This window comes from Schistocerca americana, chromosome 1 (assembly GCF_021461395.2).
Source record: "Schistocerca americana isolate TAMUIC-IGC-003095 chromosome 1, iqSchAmer2.1, whole genome shotgun sequence".
Lineage (NCBI taxonomy): Eukaryota > Metazoa > Arthropoda > Insecta > Orthoptera > Acrididae > Schistocerca > Schistocerca americana.
In genome coordinates this window covers 1003057777-1003078102 of record NC_060119.1, presented here as the reverse complement: position 1 = coordinate 1003078102, position 20326 = coordinate 1003057777, and the positions used below count along the sequence as shown (strand labels likewise).

At 43.3% G+C, this 20326-nt stretch overlaps 1 protein-coding gene across 2 annotated transcripts in view; it reads right to left on the bottom strand.

Annotated features, from left to right (window-relative positions):
• The window catches only part of LOC124616065 (transmembrane protein 135-like), a 98014-nt gene that overhangs the window by 20954 nt on the left and 56734 nt on the right, over nucleotides 1–20326 (bottom strand). For both annotated transcript variants that reach the window (XM_047144304.1, XM_047144311.1), the window contains exon 6: nucleotides 19500–19667. In XM_047144304.1, coding sequence (XP_047000260.1) covers nucleotides 19500–19667 — 168 coding nt within the window. The remainder of the gene's footprint in view (nucleotides 1–19499; nucleotides 19668–20326) is intronic.

Here is a 20326-nt window from a genome sequence, read left to right as displayed (position 1 = left end):
GCTTTAGGGAGAACTCCCACCTGCGCAGCTCAGAAAAGCTGGTTGGTTGGTTGGTTTGTGGGGGTTAAAGGGACCAGACTGCTACGGTCATCGGTGCCTTTTTCCAAAAAACTAAAATCACTCACAGAGAATAAAAAAAAAAAAAAAAAAAACCAGAAAATATGGCAGACGACACAGGACAAGAAAGACTCAGACAGAGATCAGACAAAACAAATTAAAATCACACAGAGTGTGACGGTGGTTGGCAGACCACTGAGAAAAAAAAAAGGAAAAGCCAACCACCGAGAAACATATTAAAAACTTGAGTCTAAAACCGTAGGCCAAAGGCCAGAATCAACACAAAAGAACATAACAAACACTCAGATTAAATGATAAAAACCCCCTGCCCGAATAAAATGCAAAACTAAGCCTGCCATGGCAGTGTCATCAGTTAAAAGGGCAGGGAGCGTATCAGGCAGCGCAAACGTCTACCTGAGCATAGTTAAAAGTGGACAGGCCGACAAAATGTGGACCACCGTCAAAGCCGACCCGCATCCACGGAGTGGCGGGTCCTCATGCCGCAGTAAACGCCTGTGTGTCAAGCGGGTGTGGCCAATGCGGAGCCGACAAAGGACTACTGAGTCCCTGCGAGTGGCTCGCAAGGATGACCGCCACACAGTCGTCGTTTCCTTGATAGGACAGAGTTTGTTTGGCATGGTCAGGTTGCGCCATTCAGTGTCCCAAAGCTCGAAAATTTTGCGGCGGAAAATCGCTCGCAAATCAGGCACCGGGAGGCCAATGTCCAGAGATGGTTTACTGGTGGCCTCTTTCGCCAGCCGGTCAACATTTTCATTGCCGGGTATCCCAACATGGCCTGGGGTCCACACAAAAACCACAGAGCAGCCGCAACGGGCAAGAGTATGCAGGGACTCCTGGATAGCTATCACCAGACGAAAACGAGGGAAACACTGGTCGATAGCTTGTAAACCGCTCAGGGAGTCGCTACAGATAACGAAGGACTCACCTGAGCAGGAGCGGATATACTCTAGGGCACGACAGATGGCGACCAGCTCAGCAGTGAAAACGCTGCAGCCAGCCGGCAATGAACGTTGTTCGTAGTGGTCCCGTAGAGTTAGAGCATAACCTACATGACCAGCAACCATCGAACTGTCAGTGTAAACAACACCAGAGCCCTGATACGTGGCTAGGAGAGAACAAAAGCGGCGGCGGAAGGCCTCCGGAGGGACTGAGTCCTTCGGGCCCTGTGCCAATTCGAGCTGAAGGCAAGGGCGGGGCACACATCACGGGGGTGTATGCAGAGGGGCCCGGAAAGGAGTTGGAACAGGGAAAACCCCAAGCCCGGAGAGAAGGTCTCTGACACAGACCGCGATCGTACAACCCAACCGGGGCCGACGATCTGGGAGACGGACGACCAGCAGCAGGAACAGGAGACGATAGTTAGGATGCCCGGACAAGCTACAAACATGCGTAGCATAAGCGGCCAGTAAACATTGGCGCCGTAACCGCAGTGGAGGGACACCTGCCTCCACAAGTATGCTGTCCACAGGACTGGTCCGGAAAGCACCAGTGGCAAGTCGGATCCCGCTGTGAAGGATTGGGTCAAGCACCCGCAACGCAGAAGGGGATGCTGAACCATAAGCCATGCTCCCATAATCCAGACGAGACTGGATTAACGCCTGGTAGAGCCCTAAGAGAATAGATCGGTCGGCGCCCCGGCTGGTGTGGCTCAAGCATCGCAGAGTATTTAGATGCCGCCATACATCTGTTTAAGCTGTCGAATATGAGGCAGCCAAGTCAACCAGGCATCAAAAACCACACCCAAAAACCTACCTGTCTCCACCACAGCAAGAAGTTCGCCGGGAAGATAAAGCCGCAGCTCCGGATGAACAGTGCGTCGCCGCCAGTAATGCATAACGCAGGTCTTGGCTGCCGAAAACTGGAAGCCATGCACTATAGCCCAAGCCTGCGCTTTGCGGATAGTGCCCTGCAGCTGACGTTCAGCAGCTGCAATGCCAATAGAGCTATAGTAAAGGCAGAAGTCGTCAGCATACAAGGACGCTGAGACAGACATTCTCACTGCCGCAGTGAGCCCGTTAATTACTATTAAAAACAGGCAGACACTTAAAGCAGATCCCTGCGGCACCCCGTTCTCCTGAACTCGGGAGAAACTATGGGAGGCCGCAACTTGCGCGCGGAAGGTTCGATGCGACAGAAAATTTCGGATGAAAATCGACAGCGGACCCCGAAGACCCCAATCATGAAGTGTAGAGAGGATGCGATGACGCCATGTCATATCGAACACCTTCCGAATGTCGAAAAAGGCAACGACCAGGTGCTGACGGCGGGCAAAGGCTGTACAGATGGCTGACTCCAGGCTCACCAGATTGTAGGCGGCAGAGCGGCCTTTACGGAATCCACCCTAAGATGGAGCCAGAAGGCCCCGAGACTCGAGTACCCAACTCAACCGCTGGCTCACCATCCGTTCAAGCAACTTGCAAAGAACATTGGTGAGGCTAATGGGGCGGTAGCTGTCCACCTCCAAAGGGTCCTTGCCAGGTTTCAAAACAGGGATAACAATGCTTTCCCGCCATTGTGACGGAAATGCACCCTCGACCCAAATACGGTTGAAAAGGTCGAGGAGGTGTTGCTGGCAGTCCACTGAAAGGTGTTTCATCATCTGACAGTGGACGTGATCTAGCCCAGGAGCTGTATCAGGGCAAGCGGCTAGGGCACTGTGAAATTCCCACTCACTGAATGGAACATTTTAGGATTCAGGATGGTCGGTGCGAAATTAAAGGCTCCGACGTTCCCTCCGCTCTTTGATGGAGCAGAAGGATAGTGGGTAATTCGCAGAAGTGGAACTCAGAGCAAAATGCTCTGCCAAGTGGTTTGCAATTACAAATGGCTCCATTCAGTGAGAGCACAGGGACGCTGACAGGGGTCTGATAGCCATAGAGGCGTCGAATCTTGGCCCAGACCTGCGATGGAGACACATGGAGGCCAATGGTGGAGACATGCCGCTCTCAGCACTCCTGCTTGCTTGGCGGATGAGGCGGCGTGGCCACGCACGCAGCCGTTTGAAGGCGATGAGGTGTTCTATGGAGGGATGTCGCTTGTGACGCTGGAGCGCCCGCCGGCGATCTTTAACCGCTTCAGCGATCTCAGGCGACCACCAAGGCACAGTCCTCCGCCGAGGAGACCCAGAAGAACGGGGAATGGCAGATTCTGCGGCAGTAACGATGCCGGTGGTGACCGAGTGAACCACCACATCAATGTCGTCATTAGAGAGAGGCTCAATAGCGGTAGTGGAGGAGAACAAGTCCCAGTCAGCCTTATTCAGAGTCCACCTGCAAGGGTGCCCAGAAGATTGACGCTGTGGTAGTGACAGAAAGATCGGAAAATGGTCACTACCCCACAGGTCATCATGCACTCTCCATTGGACAGATGGTAAGAGGCTATGGCTGCAGATCGAAAGGTCAATGGCGGAGTACGTGCCATGGACCACACTGAAATGTGTGAAGGCATCATCATTTAAAATGGAAAGATCGAGCTGTGCCAATACATGCTCAATGGTGGCGCCTCGACCTGTTGCCACTGACCCACCCCACAGACGGTTATGGGCATTTAAGTCAATCAGTAAAAAGAAAGGTGGCAGCAATTGGGCTATCAGCGCAGCCAGGACATGCTGTGCGATATCACCATCTGGTGGAAGGTAAAGACTGCGGACGGTAACAGCCTGTGGCGTCAACACTCTAACAGCGACAGCCTCTAATGGTGTTCGAAGAGGGACAGACTCGCTGTGAAGTGGGTGAAGGACATAGATGCAGACGCCACCAGACACCCTTTCATAAGCTGCCCGGTTCTTATAATAACCCCGACAGCCACGGAAGGCGGGGGTTCACATAGCTGGAAACCAAGTTTCCTGAAGAGCAATGCAGAAGAAAGGGTGAAGGCTGATAAGTTGTCGGAGCTCAGTTAGATGGTGGAAGAAACCGCTGCAGTTCCACTGGAGGATGATATTGTCCATGGCTCAGAAAGGTGTGAAGGGACTGGAGAGGCAGATTACGCCACTGGGCCACCTGCTGCCTCCGATGGAGCACCTATGCAAGTGCTATCCATTGCACCTGAGGGACTGGCGAGATCGAGGTCCTCAGTGGACACAAGAATCTCCACCTCATCCTCAGACACAGAGCTTGTAGGTAGCAGTGGAGTAGGTGCCTTGGTCTTACGGGTCTTCAATGTCGCTTTCTCTCACTGTTCCTTAGGTTGCCGTTGCTGGGAGGGCTTATTGGAGTCAGTCTCTGGGACCGAAGATGAGCGCGAAGCTCGACGACCAGCAGCATGTGGCTTCTTCAGTCACTGGTGGGTGTATGCTGTGCCGCTGGTAGGAACGTGGGAGGGGAGTGACCCAAGGGATCCCTTCCGAGCGAGAGAAGCCGGACGCTTCTCCAGCTTAGAAGTGGGGACTGGCGTCCCTGATGGTTGGGGGGCGGGGGGGCCTGAAGTAGATGGAGCAGGAGCAACAGGACTGAAGTGCCCCCCACAATCAAGGGGGCCATTGGATGCTGACCGATCTTAGAGCCAACCGTATGTGATGATGGGAGAACCATTGAGGCAGCAACGGCATACGTTAGGCAGTCCAAGATCTTATATTCCATTATCTTCCGTTCTTTCTGGAAGACCCGGCAGTCCGGCGAACAGGGGGAATGGTGTTCCCGCAGTAAACACAGATAGTAGGCGGGGTACATTGAGTATTGGGATGCGAAGGACGTCCACAATCTCGACATGTGATGCTGGAAGTACAGCGGGATGACATGTGCCCGAACTTCCAGCATTTAAAACACCGCATTGGAGGAGGGATATATGGCTTCACATCACAACGGTAAACCATCACCTTAACCTTTTTGGGTAAGACATCACCCTCGAAGGCCAAGATGAAGGCACCGGTGGCTACCTGATTATCCCTCGAACCCAGATGGACGCGCTGGACGAAGTGAACACCTCGTCGTTCTAGGTTGGCGCACAGTTCATCGTCGGACTGCAGAAGAAGATCCCTGTGGAAGATAATACCCTGGACCATGTTGAGACTCTTATGGGGCGTGATGCTAACTGAAACATCCCCCAACTTGTCACAAGCGAGCAACCTCCGTGACTGGGCAGAGGATGCTGTTTTGATGAGAACTGAACCAGAGCGCATTTTGGACAAGCCCTCCACCTCCCCGAACTTGTCCTCTAAATGCTCCACAAAAAACTGGGGCTTGGTCGACATGAATGATTCTCCATCAACTCGCGTACACATGAGGTACCAGGGTGAATAGTCTCCACTGCCTTCTTTAGCAATACGTTCCTCCCATGAAGTGGCCAGGGAGGGAAATGATCTTGGTTCATATTTCTTGCCGTTGAGGTTAGACCTCGATCGCTTAGAGACTGCTGGTGGAGGCCCACCAGCGAGAGATGATTTACCACACTTCATTGCGAGTCATCCGCCCTCATGCCACCCACTACGACCAGGGGCTCTCCCCACAGGCGCCACCCACCCACAGCAAAGACCACCTGGCAGGATGGCCTTAGCCAGGAGTCCCGATGCCCCAGAGGGATAGGCATCTACTCCTTGGCATACATGGGGAGGTAGCAGCTCAGGCATCAGCAGTGCGATCCCTGTGTAGTCAGGGGGCTACCACCAAGAGGGTACATGACGACCCCACCACAACGGACTGGCTGCCATGCTGGTTGTCGGGTGTCGAATATCCATTAATAAAGGGAGTAAAGATGGAAGTACACAATGGACGGAATGTAGGCTACCTGGATCGCACTGCAGCCAATGTGGCCAGAAGCTCAGTGTAAGTCCAACTCCATGACAATAACGAATATTCCAGATCGCAGGGCAAGATGGATATAGAATGCACCACATAAGGCGTCCTTCCCCAAATGGTAAGCACTAATCGAAAAATTTTGAAAGGTAGTGGTCAAACCCCTTAGGGGATCATCGCATGAAAGGCCGAAACAGTTGAGACTCCTTTTAGTCACCTCTTGCGACAGGCAGGAATACCGCAGGCCTATTCTGACCCCCTAACCCGCAGGGGGGAGAAAAGCTGGCAGTGGTGGTAAGGATCCAGATGGCATTGTTTGTGAAGCAGCCATTGAAATCTTGCATGGTATGCTCTGTTGCATATTATGCCATTGGATGGTCCACCTTGTTTTTGCCAACAATTTGGCAGTGGCCATTCATTCTAGTTGACAGCTGGTTGGTTGTCGTGCCAATGCAAAACGCTGTGCAGTCATTGCAGAAAAGCTGGTACATAACATGGCTGCTTTCGTAGGTGGCCTGGCCTGTGATGGGATGGGATAAACTTGCGATGGGACTAGAGTAGGAGGTTCTGGGTAGGTGGACTGCACAGGTCTTGCATCTGGGTCTTCCACAGGGATATGATCCCTGTGGCAGGGGATTGGGAGAGGGAGCAACGTAGGGATGGACTAGGATGTTGTGGAGGTTGGGTAGGCAGCAGAACACCACTTTGGTAAGGGTTGGAAGTATCTTGGGTGGGATTTCCCTCATTTCATGGCATGATGACAGATAATCAAGATAACATCTTCAATCAATTGTCCAACATCTAGCCTCCCTCATTAAAGGTACCAACCACTTCCTGCATCCGCTCTCCACACTCTTACCTCATGGATTCCTACGCGTCACTGTTGATGCAACCTCCTTACACACCAACTTCCCTCATGTCCATGGCCTTGCCATGACTGGACACTACCTCTCCCAGTGTCCTGCAGATTCCACCTCTGCCCCTTCATCCCTTGTACATTTAACAAACCACATTCTAATCTACAACTACTTCACCTTTGAAGGGAATTTATACTAACAATTTTGTGGCACACAATGGGCACCCGCATGGCACCTTCCCATAACATTCTCAGCTTCCCAAAACCACAAACCCCTGGTCTGGTTCTGGTTTATTGATGATATCTTTATAATCTGGATCCAATCCCAAGACATCTTGTCTTCATTCCACCATAACCTCAACACTTTCTCTCCCATCCACTTCTCGTGGTCCTCCTCCACCCATCATGCCACCTTCCTAGAGGTCGATCTCCTCCTCTCAGATGGCTCCATCCACACCTCAGTCAACATCAAACCCAGCGATCACCAACAGTGCCTGCACTTTTGACAGCCAGCTGCCACTCCTTCCATGCCAAAAAATCCCTCCCATTCAACCTGATCACTCATGGTAGCCGCATCCTCACACAGGCTTTCGCAGACAGCCAATACCCTCCTGACATAATTCACAAACAGATCTCCCGTGCTATATCCTCACACACACTTGATCCTCAGATACATCCCAAGAACCAACCACAAATACGCGTCACTACTTGTCACCCAATACCACCCCAGACTGGAATGACTGAACCATGTCAGGGCTTTGATTATCTATCATGATGCCCTGAAATGAAGGGACATCCTACCCAAGATACTTCCAACCCCCCCCCCCCCCCCCCAAAAAAAAGTGTTATGCCGCATATCCAACCTGCCCAGCATTCTAATCCATCCTTATGCCACTCCCATCCCCAAAACCTTGCCACAGAATCATACCCCTGTGGAAGATCAGAAAGACCTGCCCAATCCAACCACCCAGCACCACCTACTACAGTCCTATCACGTGCTTACCATATTTACTCGAATCTAAGCCGCACTTTTTTTTCCAATTTTTGTAATCCAAAAAACCGCCTGCAGCTTAGAATCGAGTGCAAAGCAAGCGGAAGTTCTGAAAAATGTTGGTAGGTACCGCCACGACTAACTTCTGCCGTCGAATAGATGTAGCGCTACACATTCATGCTTTGCAGGCACAAAGATAAATACTGGCGCCAAAACCTCTGTGTCAGTAAAAAAAAAAAAAAAAAAAAAAAAAAAAAAAATTTCGACCACTGCATTTTCATACATTATCCAACGAAGTAAATACAAATTCCGTATTGTTCATCTTCGAATGTAGCAGCATTTCAATGTACTATGAAAATCCGACTGGCAAGACTGTTTTGGATGCTTGTCAATATGGCCAACTCTATGTTCTGAATTTTTTCCTACCTGTTAGAAGAGATTGTTGCTAAAAGAAACTTTTATGAATTGTGAATCACATGCAGTATTCTCTTGACCATAAGAATAATATGAATTTAAACATTTTGCCATGTATTGTTCTGTGTTTGTTGCTATCTCATTTAAATCCTGTCTGCCTACGAAACTAGAGTGAGACAAGAGCAAATGCGGAAGAATATACATATCATGTCACGTTTATATTCGTATTATTCTTATGCCTAATAGTGATACAGTCAGAAATGAAGCACGGCAATTGACTTGATTTTTAAAACTAAGATGATTAATTTCTGTGCAGAATGCAATGTAATAAAGAGGCACCTGCAAAGATTTTCCAACGGAGAAAAATTTTCACTAAACTCTCGTTCAGAACATCTTCTATCATAAGCAGTCGATTACTTGGTTCTTGTTGATCATTATCAAAGAAAGCAGCAGTGTAAGTAACAACAAATAGCAGTCTCTTGCCATTGTTTCGTTAATGAGACGATTCCTTTTTTTAAAAAAAAGCGGCGGTAGCACGCACAAAAGCAAGCCATGCCGTGAGCAGCGACAGGCCATAAACACTCATTATCAGAATGTGACAAACAATGCATGACACAGTACAGTAATGCATTTTCAGCTTAGAGTGACGTAAACACCTATAACAAAGAGAACGGCACTTATCAGGTCAAAGAAAAATAAGCAAACAATTCAAACCAGACAAGCATCTGAAAAAGGAAGGGTACCCATATAAATACGGACGGAGCACCTGACGAATAGCAATGGCAACCTGGTAAAGCATAACTGCTAAGCTTACGACTTGAACCAAACTACTGTAGCTGTATCATCATTCATTAAATTGTGTCTCATATTACAATGGACCAACTTTGTTTCGATTTGGAGGTGCGGCCTAAAGCTTTTCTCTCCCCTTGAATTTAGAGTCTCAAATTTCAGGTGCGGCTTAGATTCGAGAAAAATTTTTTTCCTTGATTTCGAGTCTCATTTTTCTGGTGCGGCTTAGATTTGAGTAAATACGGTATCTCATCCCATCAGAGGCCAGGCCACCTGTGAAAGTAACCACGTCAAATACCAGCTCTGCTGTAACCACTGCACAGCATTTTACATTGGTGTGACAACCAAGCAACTGTCAACTAGAATGAATGCCACTGCCAAACTGTTGCCAAAAACAAGGTGGACTACTTAGTGGCACAATACACAGCAGAGTACAACATGCGAGAGTTCAGTGCCTGCTTCACAACCCGTGCCATCTGGATCCTCCATACCACGACCAGCTTTTCTGGGCTGCGCAGATGGGAGCTATGCTTACAGCACATCTTTCACTCCCGTAATCTTCATGGCCTAAACTTAAGTAACTCACTGCCCCCACACTCATCCCCCTTCCCCATCCAATACTGTGTGTGTGTGTGTGTGTGTGTGTGTGTGTGTGTGTGTGTGTGTGTGTGTGTGTGCGCGCGCGCGCGTCCGCTCACGCACCATCCCCTGCCCCAGTGCCCTCCCCAATTTTTGTTCCCACAGCTCATTGTGTGCCACTATTTCATGCCCTAATCTATGAGACTGCATTCCCACCCACCTGCCACCCGGCCCCTCTACCTGCACCCTAGCTATCCCACAGATGGCTCCCCACTCTCCCACAAGCCAGTAGGTGCTTTCCCCCCCCCCCCCCCCCAACCCCATCCCTGCCTTCCATGTCTCTTCATCCCTCTCCCCACCCCAACCAACATCCAGATCAAAACACAGTACACTCACCACTGGCAGTCGACTAAGCACTATGTAGGGAGACAGGAGTGTGCATATATGTGATTGTGCGTTTGTTTGTGTGCACGTTTTTCCTACAAGCTTGAAAAAAAGAAGCGCATTCCGAAAGATAGCCAAGCGATGCAGCTTTTTTATGATCATTGGTAATGTTTAACATTCGTCAAAAAGGTACTGGCCGAGATGTAGTCACTTATTTGATTTCATGTGCGACTTTGCACAGAACAAGTGTGAATTTCTGGCATCTCTGAGCTGTTATATCTTGGGTAACATTTTGTTGAAAGATATGAAATTTGGTCATCTTGTACAATTTACAGCATTCTCTTAAGAATAATAATGGAAAGCAATTTACGAGCCACATTCGGCCAGAAAATTTTAGGCAAAACTGCATAAAAAAAATTTCCAAGTTTGGCTTCTTGTGTCTCAGGAATTAATCCCTGATGAAACTTGGCATGCACTAACTTGACAACAAAAGGTTCTCCAAAATAAAGTTTCATTTATATACCACTTTCCAACACTTTTTAAGCGCAAAGTTGATTTTGTAAAAAGGTCAAAAATGCAGTAACTTTGCAAACGAACCATGTTCTATAAGACTTTCCAAACTGAGCTCACTAGAAAGACCATCATTTTAAATACAAAAAACGTGTATTTGATTCTCCAACATGGGCTGACAATGTTAGATAATTTGAATCAAAGTTGGAGATGAAAATCACAGCACAAAAAAAGTAAACTTCAGATTCTTATATCTCGTGGAGTATTTGCATGGTGAACATTTAACATAATACACAATAGCTTGGTAGCACAAGGATGAGGAATACAAAATTTAATTCACCTAGTATTTTCCAATAGTCAATAAATTCATCAAAAAGATGATGGTTTTGTGAAAAACTAAACGTGGCCACATTCAACACTTCTTTTACAAATACCATTTTCTATTAAAGCTTCAAAACCAGCCTCCACACACCAGTCGCGTGGGTTTATTTTTCAAGATGGGCTGGCAATACTTCGTAAATTCAGGCAACATAGCCAGAAAAATCACACTGCAAATGAGGTTTTAACTTCGGCTTATTATATCTCATTGATTGAAGGCATGATAGGTATGTAACTCTGAATGCTACAACTTAGCAACATAAGATTTTCCAATGTAACATACCAGTCATGTACTGACTTCTAAATTTCAGTTCAAATGTTATTTTCATAAAAAATTACAAAATAGATCATACTTAACTTTCTTTTAGGTAATTTGTTTTCCATAACTGATTTCAAACTAATCACAGTTGGAGAGAGCAGGTTTTCAAGTATTTAGAAAACCATATTAGATTTTCTAATACATGCTAACAATACCTGAAAATGATGGACAAATTTGAGGGAATTTACTACGGCAACAGGCTACATTGCAGCAACCTGTTGTCTGTGTTTCATTGTAGACAAGTAATATCTCACTATATTGTGGCATTAACATTGTCACTACTAGTACAAAAACATGAACCAGTAACACCATCACCATAGGGGTCTTAATTTAGGTTCCAAAGCCTTGTGGTGGGACCTGTCTGCTAACAAAGCAATTTTCTAAGTACCTTATCTGCTATTCTCAAAATTGGTAGGAGTATCTCGCATAGATGGCAAGCAAGAAGTACATCAATTTCGATTTTAAACTTCTCAATATTCTCATTTATATTTTTCAAAATTTTTGAGCCACTTTCTACAGTTCATTGGAAATTGATACTGGCAGCAAGATGGTGGCATTGAAATAACAGAGAGCATGAAAATGAGGTGTTGTACTTGTACCCAACAAGCATCCTGTCTTCCAGGCCAATGAAATGAATGTGTGGGCCTTGACAACGCATAAATTTCATTAGTGCATCATTTTTGTTCTGTTGATATGTCAGTTATGTTGCCAGTCCACCATTCATTATCATACATAAGGCTCAGCATAGTCACATTAGCTATCCTGGCAACAAAATTTAGAAACTTTGCTGATAAGGCCCAAGCTTGAATCAAGTGGTTAACTGATGATGATCTTGCCTTCTTTCTTCCTGAAACTTTTTGCTTTCTTTGATTTCTTTTTTCAGAACTTGATGCCATGTTTATCTTGGTTGCAAAAGTTAAACAGAGCTTTTGGTGTCAATATTTAATTTGTTGTTGATGTTCATAGGCTTGCACAAGTAGCTAGTCACTGGGTTGTGCTATCAATCCCATCACACAGAGATTTCCTGTGGCTAGTGCCAAGAAAGTTCCATTCCACAACAATTCATTTTTGTGGCTACACAAAATTCTTATAATTGCCAGAAGGCAAGTGATTATTTACTTCAACCACTTCTGTGGTAGGCAGCTAGTGAGATACAATGATGGCGTTAACTGTAAACATTGTCATCATGAACCACCCCAACATAGTGAGACATTATTTGTCACTACACAAATGAAAAAATGCATCCAACAAAACACAGTAAACCATTGTCATGGTACATTCCTTCAAATTTGTCCATCATTTTCAGGTATTGTTGGCACACAATGGAAAATCCAATGGATTTTCCGGATGTTTTTCAGGCGCCGGTTTTTCCCAGCAATTTTGCCTAAAATTTTCTGGCTGAACATGGTTCATAATATTCTTTACATTATTATTCTTAAGAGAACACTTAAAGTCATACAAGACTGCCAAATTTCATTTCTTTCAACAAAATATTGCCCTAGATATAACAGCTCAAAGTTGCCTGAAATTCACACTCACTCTGCGCAAATCACGCATGGTGTCAAACAAGTGACTATACCTCAGCCAGTATTCCTTCGATGAACATTAAATATTACCAGAGTTAACTGGGGAGACGTGTGAATATTCACATGAAATTTCATTGAAATCCATGATGGTCGAGAGGGAAAATGTTCCGCAATTCGGTGATTTGACGTGGATTGACCCATATTCATTTAGTGGCTTCTGCTAATATTACTGTGGTAGATGAAATAGAATAATCAAAAAAGAGTTATTGAGTTATAGCAAACTAACAGTGATAGAGTCGCCTGTATTGCCAAAAGAACAAAAATCTCAATCTGATGGTATTTTATTAAAAGATAAAGAGGCATTTTCGAATAAACAGGGATAACTGCTGCCAGTCATAATAGAGGATAATTTTATTTAATACACGACTAATTTCTCACTTTGCACATCTTCATACGGTTTACATTCATTCATTTACATGTTTCCATGTTCAATGTTGAAATCCACTGTTTAAGTAAAAAACCAATAATGTGATGATGACAAGACACAACTGAAACAATTGGAAATGGCTAAGTATATGCTGAAAATTATTATTGTACTTGCGTATACACTCTTATTCAGGAAAAACAAAACAACTTGAACAACTAGAGATAGGACATATATTCACAGGACATGTACGTTAGTAAATTCAGCATCAGTCACCTCAGTTCAGCATGTGTATTGTTGCCTAATTGGCACAGGATCTGCCACACCCCCTGGATGGAATTGACGTGAATAACGACCTGTGGTATAGCCATCCATGCTGCATTCACCTGGTTCCAAAGTTCATCCATGGTGGTTGGCACCTGTCGTGTCACCATATCCCACACATTTTCGACTGGCGACAAGTCTGGTGATCTGGTGGACCTGGGCAAAAGGCTGACATCCTGTGTCACCAAGAAGGTACGTGTTTGTGCAGCAACAAGTGGTCTTGCATTGTCTTGCTGAAAAATGGCATCTGAAGTGGTGCGCAGAAAGGGTACAGCTATGGGTCATAGGATGTCATTCATGTATTTCACACTGGTCACAGTGCCCTGGACATGCACCAACACTGATTTGTGGTTGTACCCAAAAGTACCCCACACCATAAGGCCAAGTTGGCACTGTATGTCTTGTGCGAATGCGGTCATTGTGATGCCACTTCCCCCCCCCCCCCCCCCCCATCTCCAGTGAACCAAAATGTGGCAATCATTTTCAGCAGAACCTGGATTTGTCCAAAAACACTATCTGATGCTACTCCTGTCCCCAGTGACATTGTTCCATACACCACTGCTGTCTAGCATGTTTCTGCACATTGCTCAAAGGGAGGCAGAGAAGCGGACGACACACATGTAACCCATGCCACAATAAATGGCAACGGACTGTTCAGACTGTCACCTCTGATAGTGTACAATGTGTTAGACTTTTCCTCTGTTGTGCCAGAGCCGACGAGGACGCACATATGTCCTGCAATGCCATTTGGATGAGGTGTCCTTCTCGGGGGAAGGGGGGGGAGGGTCAGAGTGGTACGAACTGACCCATCTCTTTATGTTCTACAGCCTTCTTAGAACAATTCTGCACCAAAGTTATTTAGCTGGAAGGCACCCACATGGTTCTTGGTATCTTACAGTAAGACTACTTTCTGTTTGTCCTATGTAGAAATGTGGGCAGTTGTCACATTAAAATTTGTAAATACCTGATTTGCTATTTGTCTTACTGCAGTGAATGATGTAATGCTGTCAATGTTAGTGCTGAAGAATACCAGAGTATCACTGTTATGGAAAAGGTTAGCAACTTGGTATGGAATTTTTCCTATAAAGAGAATGCAGGCAAATGCATTTCTTTGTTCTTGTAAATCTGATTTAGGTGGTGTACACATACCTGCCAACCTTCAAAAAAAAAACAGAAATCAGGAGATTCAATTTTAAAAATGAGTAGGTTGAATGATCAAAACCCATGACTCATTTTCAGTATAATTTCGAGAAAACTGTGTGAGTTTCTCCCTATGATGCCACAAAGTTATACAATGGCTATAAAACCACAAGTGAAAACACTAGAACTATCCAAAATATTGATTCCATACCCCCTATTGGTAGCATTGCCCAGGTAATCAGTATTATGTTGTGATGTTTTATGGTTTTAGAAAAAAAAATGTATGACTGTCGAAGAACAGTGTCCAACCACAAAAACACTGGATAATAATCATCTTCACTTAGCACAATGACAACACACAAACACAAGTCCAAACAGAGCACAACACTGAGCAATATGAGTTTAGATTCTACAAAATGCACGGGAAGAGGGGAAAAATAACAGTCATTGTACAGGCTGCATGCGAATTCTTGATTCCCATACACTTTGATACGTATATCAATTAAAAACACTAATGGGAGGAAGGGCTTCCAATCATTGGCCAAAAAAACTGAAGTCACAGGTTTCCAAAACAAGTATCTTAGATTTAACAGTAATTAGCTAAAAATTGGGAGAAATAATGGCATAATCTGGAGGCGGGAGAAAACATGGAAAATCAGGTTTCACCTGTCTAAACCAGAAGAGTTGGCAGATGTTCGTGCATGGTTTCTTTTCGATTTTGTTGAGAAGTTTATCAATTATATCTGGACTGTATCCATTCTGATGTGCAGTTTCTTTGATAATGTTTAAATTTCGTTTTGTTCATCGAGAGGGCTGAGATGTACTTCTAGGTATATGATTAAGGACAGCTCTCAGGAATTCTGTGTTGTATTGGATGACATAACAAGTTGCTTATGACAACATCATGGTGATGGGTTTTCAGTAAATTTGAAAGGCATGTCTGTTATTTAAATTAGAACTGTAAGATCAAGAAAATTATTCCTTTATCCACTTGATGCTCCACAGTGAAGTTCATGTTGCTGTGCATGCTACTGAGAGCATTCGTAAGTTTTACAATCTCCTCAATCGTACCATTGTAGAGGATAATGGTATCATCAATATACCTTTTGTATTAAATTCTTTTATCTATAAATGAACATTCTAACCAGAATAACTGATTTTCTATGCGACTGATGTAAATATCTGCAAGGATTCCTGGCAAACTGCTGTCCATTGCAAGACCATCTTCTTGTTTACAAATTTTATTGGCAGAAATGAAGTTATTATGTGACAGAGTTAGTTCTAGCAGTTCAATGAATTCATATACATCAGTAATGGATAACTTCTTTGTGTTTTAGTAGTCATTAAGTATCTGGATTGTGGAAAATTTGACTCGTTCCACATCATTACGAAATATCGTATTCATGATCCATGGAACTAGTATTAATCTAATCTAATCTAATCTCACAAATAGGTACATTGCTGTAAAGGTTTACGATGTCCACTGAAGCAGTAATGGCACCGTCTGGTATTGATATGTCTTCGATATCTTCCATAACATCACAGTTATTCTTAATTGAGAAATTCTTTTGATAAGTATAAATATTGCTGAGACCATCCTTTAGCTTCTTGGTGATAAAATATGCAGGACTACTACCACTAGAATTTAACTACTGGAAGTATAGGGCAATTAGACTTTAAATGTTTGGTTGCGGACGTAGTTTTGGTGCTGACAGGTTCATGACAAGGCATTTTAGGATATCAGAGTCACATAACAGGAAATCACAAGGTATCAATAGTTTCCTTAGCTGGGCTTGAATTTGGATGCGGGTTCACTTTGCACTTCATGTATGTTGTTTTTATGAAAAAATTCCAAAGTCTGTTGATGTATTAAGAATCATACATAACATCTAAGTTACCTTTGTCAGATTTCACTACGGAACCCTGTCTTCAGTTTTCCATTACTGTACATAAGCAGTTTGGAGTCATTTTTTGCACAACTGTGCAAGTTTTTGGTTTTGTAGGTTCTTGTGTATGATGTCCTTAACTTTAAACCCAATACTTATCTGTTCATTACTGTTTATTTTCACCGAGTCGCACATCATTTTAGAGCAGACAATTTAATCCTTATTCCATGAAGTTTCAAGATTGCAGCCGGATGGTGTGCATCATCCGTCATGATATGATGGTTGACAACAGTTCAATCATCCTCAGGTGAGTGTTTTGCACTGGAGATTTTTAGTTCACATTGCTAATTTTATACCAAAAATTGGTGCAGAGATGCATGCGTAAAGGCAAGGCACTACATGAGCAACCTCTGTCGAGTTTCTTGCTCTCTTTGAATATGACTCCATATACAGTGCGCTGGCACATGCATAATAGTGATACTACATGTGTGCTCTCCGGCGGAATGCGGGTTCATGGAGTTAAAATTCAGATGTCAAATTAACAAAATTAACTGTCACTGTACATGTCTTTAGCCCTTAAGGTAAAGAAATCATCAGGTCCCATGCCTTATCCAGTTGAAAGCCATCATCATGTTTAATACAATCTCCTGCCCAAAAATCACAATTAAATCTTTGATATTGCTGTTATTGGGCCAGTGGAATATGTTTGAGGCCTTTCGCAAGTAAGTTAGTTTCATCTTTATCAAATGTGATAGTGGTGGTGTTTATCACCTTGTCATAAAACATTTGTTATGGCGTGAGTGGAGATTATAGTTTCTTTTGTAAGAACTGAGAGCAAGTATTTCTGATAATGTCTAGCTGATGCAACTAGTTGTTCTTTGCTCTCCTGGTCACTAATTTTATCTGAAATGTAAATGAACTGAATGGGAGTTAAGGAGTTGTTTACTGCCAAGTGCTGTTTGGGCATTTGCTTGTTAAGTGTATCTTCGCATTTATAAACCATTAATGATTTGATTTCACATTTTAACCATATAATTTCAGTTTGATTTTGCAAATTTTGGCTGATTGAGTGGGCCTCCTTACATTATTTTTAATGTAATTAAGTATTACTTCAGACAAAAACTGGTTTTTGTTAAATCTGATGGCTTGAATGGGCTTCATTATCTTGATTTTACATGTTCTGAATGCTCTGACAGTTCATGATGATGCCTGGCTAGGCAACATGAAGTGAATTTAATCCATGATGGGTGCAGCTGAACTCTGTGACTGTTCCTTTATAGGGTGTAGATTAATAACCATTACCAGTCACAACACAGGGCTGGTTTCTGTTTCCCAATGTAAACATGCTAGATGTTGCGAATGCATGTGCTTATGAAGTTACTAACATCTTAAGTGCCACTAATGTATCAAACGCATAATATGGACGTACCAATACTTAACATGTTGACTAAAATGCAGTTAATGTGTACAAATTCAAAATATGTTTGTAAAAAGTTTTATAGGGCGACAATATAGATACTACAATAATATTTTTCAACATGTCACTGTCATTGTAAAAATTTTTATAACTGTAATGTGGAAACAATACAGATACAACAACTATATGTAAGTACAATAATATTTTTTCAATCCATATTGCTTAGCCACTTCCAATTGTTTCAGCTGTGTCTATTTTGTCATCATCACATTATTCATTTTTTTTGTCAACAGTGCAATCCAACACTGAGTGCTGGAAACATGTAAATGAATGTAAACTACCAGAAGATGGACAAAAGCCCGAAACAGGTCATATGTTAAATAAAATGGTAGCAATTATTACTCTCTACCCTATAAAGGAACAGTCGGTGTTCAACTGCATCCATTATGGAAAAAATTCAACAGTTAACAATTATGGAATATGTATGGAAGATTCTTTTGTGAGTCCTATCCATTACTGATGAATCTTAGGACTGCAGAGAGTGAAGAGATACAAAAGATGATTGACAATGACGTAGCTGAATGCAGCCATAACGTCTACAATAATCCACTGCTAGTGGTAAATACTAAGCCCTAGCTTGAGCATAGCTATGTGGTGGGCACACTGCAAGCGTCCCAAGCTCGAGCTCCACTCATCTTCCTCAGTTCACATTGCTTTTACTGCACTCTTGACTTCTAATTGGGCTTGGTGAACTGTGAACTGGCCTCTGTATGGTACTGCCATTGTGTGGATGTTTCGCAAACTATTTTGGCAATCTCACAGACAACCCTTACTTGTTCAAAACCACTGCACTGACACATGGAATTGGAGTTTTTGCAGGTTTCTTGTTGTGCTAGCAGTGCGTTTTTCTGATAAATATGTCAAAGTTTTTGACCAATACTGAGATTGAGAAGATTTTGAAGGTACCACCTGAATATTCTGGTTGAAAGTGAATAACTAGCACCAGAAGGAATCCTAAAAGATAAAAATTGCAGAAGAAGTTGCGAAACAGAATCACAAATATACTCTCTAGTGAGACTGCAAAGATGGAATGATTAGCATGAAACATGGTGAGAACAAAAAAAAAAAAAGTCATTTTGATGTCTGAAAACAAATGATGAAACAAGGGCACCTTCTTAACAGTCACCAGTTCTGGAATACCAAGACTAGTGGTTGACAAAAACTGAACAAAGCATCTGCAGTTCCCGCTTCATAATTGAAAAGCAAGACAAGAGAATGCAAAAGGTAAAGGAAATAAGCATATATAAAACTACACAGAACTATAGGCTAAATAGTATATAAATTACATACAAGTAGCAGCAATAACTGCACAGAATGTACTGTGAGTTTATACAATGGCACACAGAATGCTATTGCAAACATTATTGCAGTTTTTAATTTAATTACATGAACTGTTGCAGCAGCTCCCATTTTTTGGGGTACCCTTGTTATCAACACTGCAAAATTAAACATGTGATGATAACAAAACTATGGACATTTCAGCTAGATATTTTTGATGCAGTATGGGTCTATGGTAGTACGCGACTCAGCTAAACTTTTTTTTAAGATGTTGCAACAAGACGAACAGTCAAGAGAATGAATTACAAAGCTGATTTGGTTCTTTTATAATGAACCTCAAGTCTGCAAAATGCGTAAGAAATAACAGAAACACAATTTAGTTTCTGTCACAATTTTATAGAGATTTGTACTCACCCTAAATAATCCAGAAAATCCCCCAAGAAATGCTCCAAATCTGAATGCATCTCGTTGCACCAGTACACCAGGTAACATCTTCGGGTGACGTACAAGTTTACGAATCTGAAGCAGCAGTCTCAGACAGACTTGAAGACCATACCCTATTGAGAATAACTTTGCTGTTCCCTAAAAGTAAAGTCAGTCAGTAATTCCACCATTAATAAATGCAATAAAATGACATGATAGAAATAATGCATAAAAATTTGATGTACCATACATTTCTCTCTTATCACTTACCCCGAGAGAAAAATGCGAATGAAACAGACACAAACAGCAGCTAAAAATACTGCAAAATATACTGACAAAATTTCAATTTAAAATATTCAAATATAAAATATAAGAAGAACATGAGGTTCATTTGCTAACCAGAAACATCCTATGTCCTTTTTTTATTCTGCATACAATTTGTAGGAAACTTACCGTATTTACTCGAATCTAAGCCGCACTCGAATCTAAGCCGCACCTGAAAAATGAGACTCGAAATCAAGCGAAAAAAAATTTCCCGAATCTAAGCCGCACCTGAAATTTGAGACTCGAAATTCAAGGGGAGAGAAAAGCTTTAGGCCACACCTCCAAATCGAAACAAAGTTGGTCTATTGTAATATGAGACACAATTTAGGTAGAATAAATGACGATACAGCTGCAGTAGTTTGGTTCGAGTCATAAGCTCAGCAGTTAAGCTTTACCAGATAGCCACTGCTATGCGTCAGGCGTGCTTCGTCTGGTTTGAATGGGTTGCTTATTTTTCTTTGATCTGATAAGTGCCGTTCTCTTTGTTATAGGTG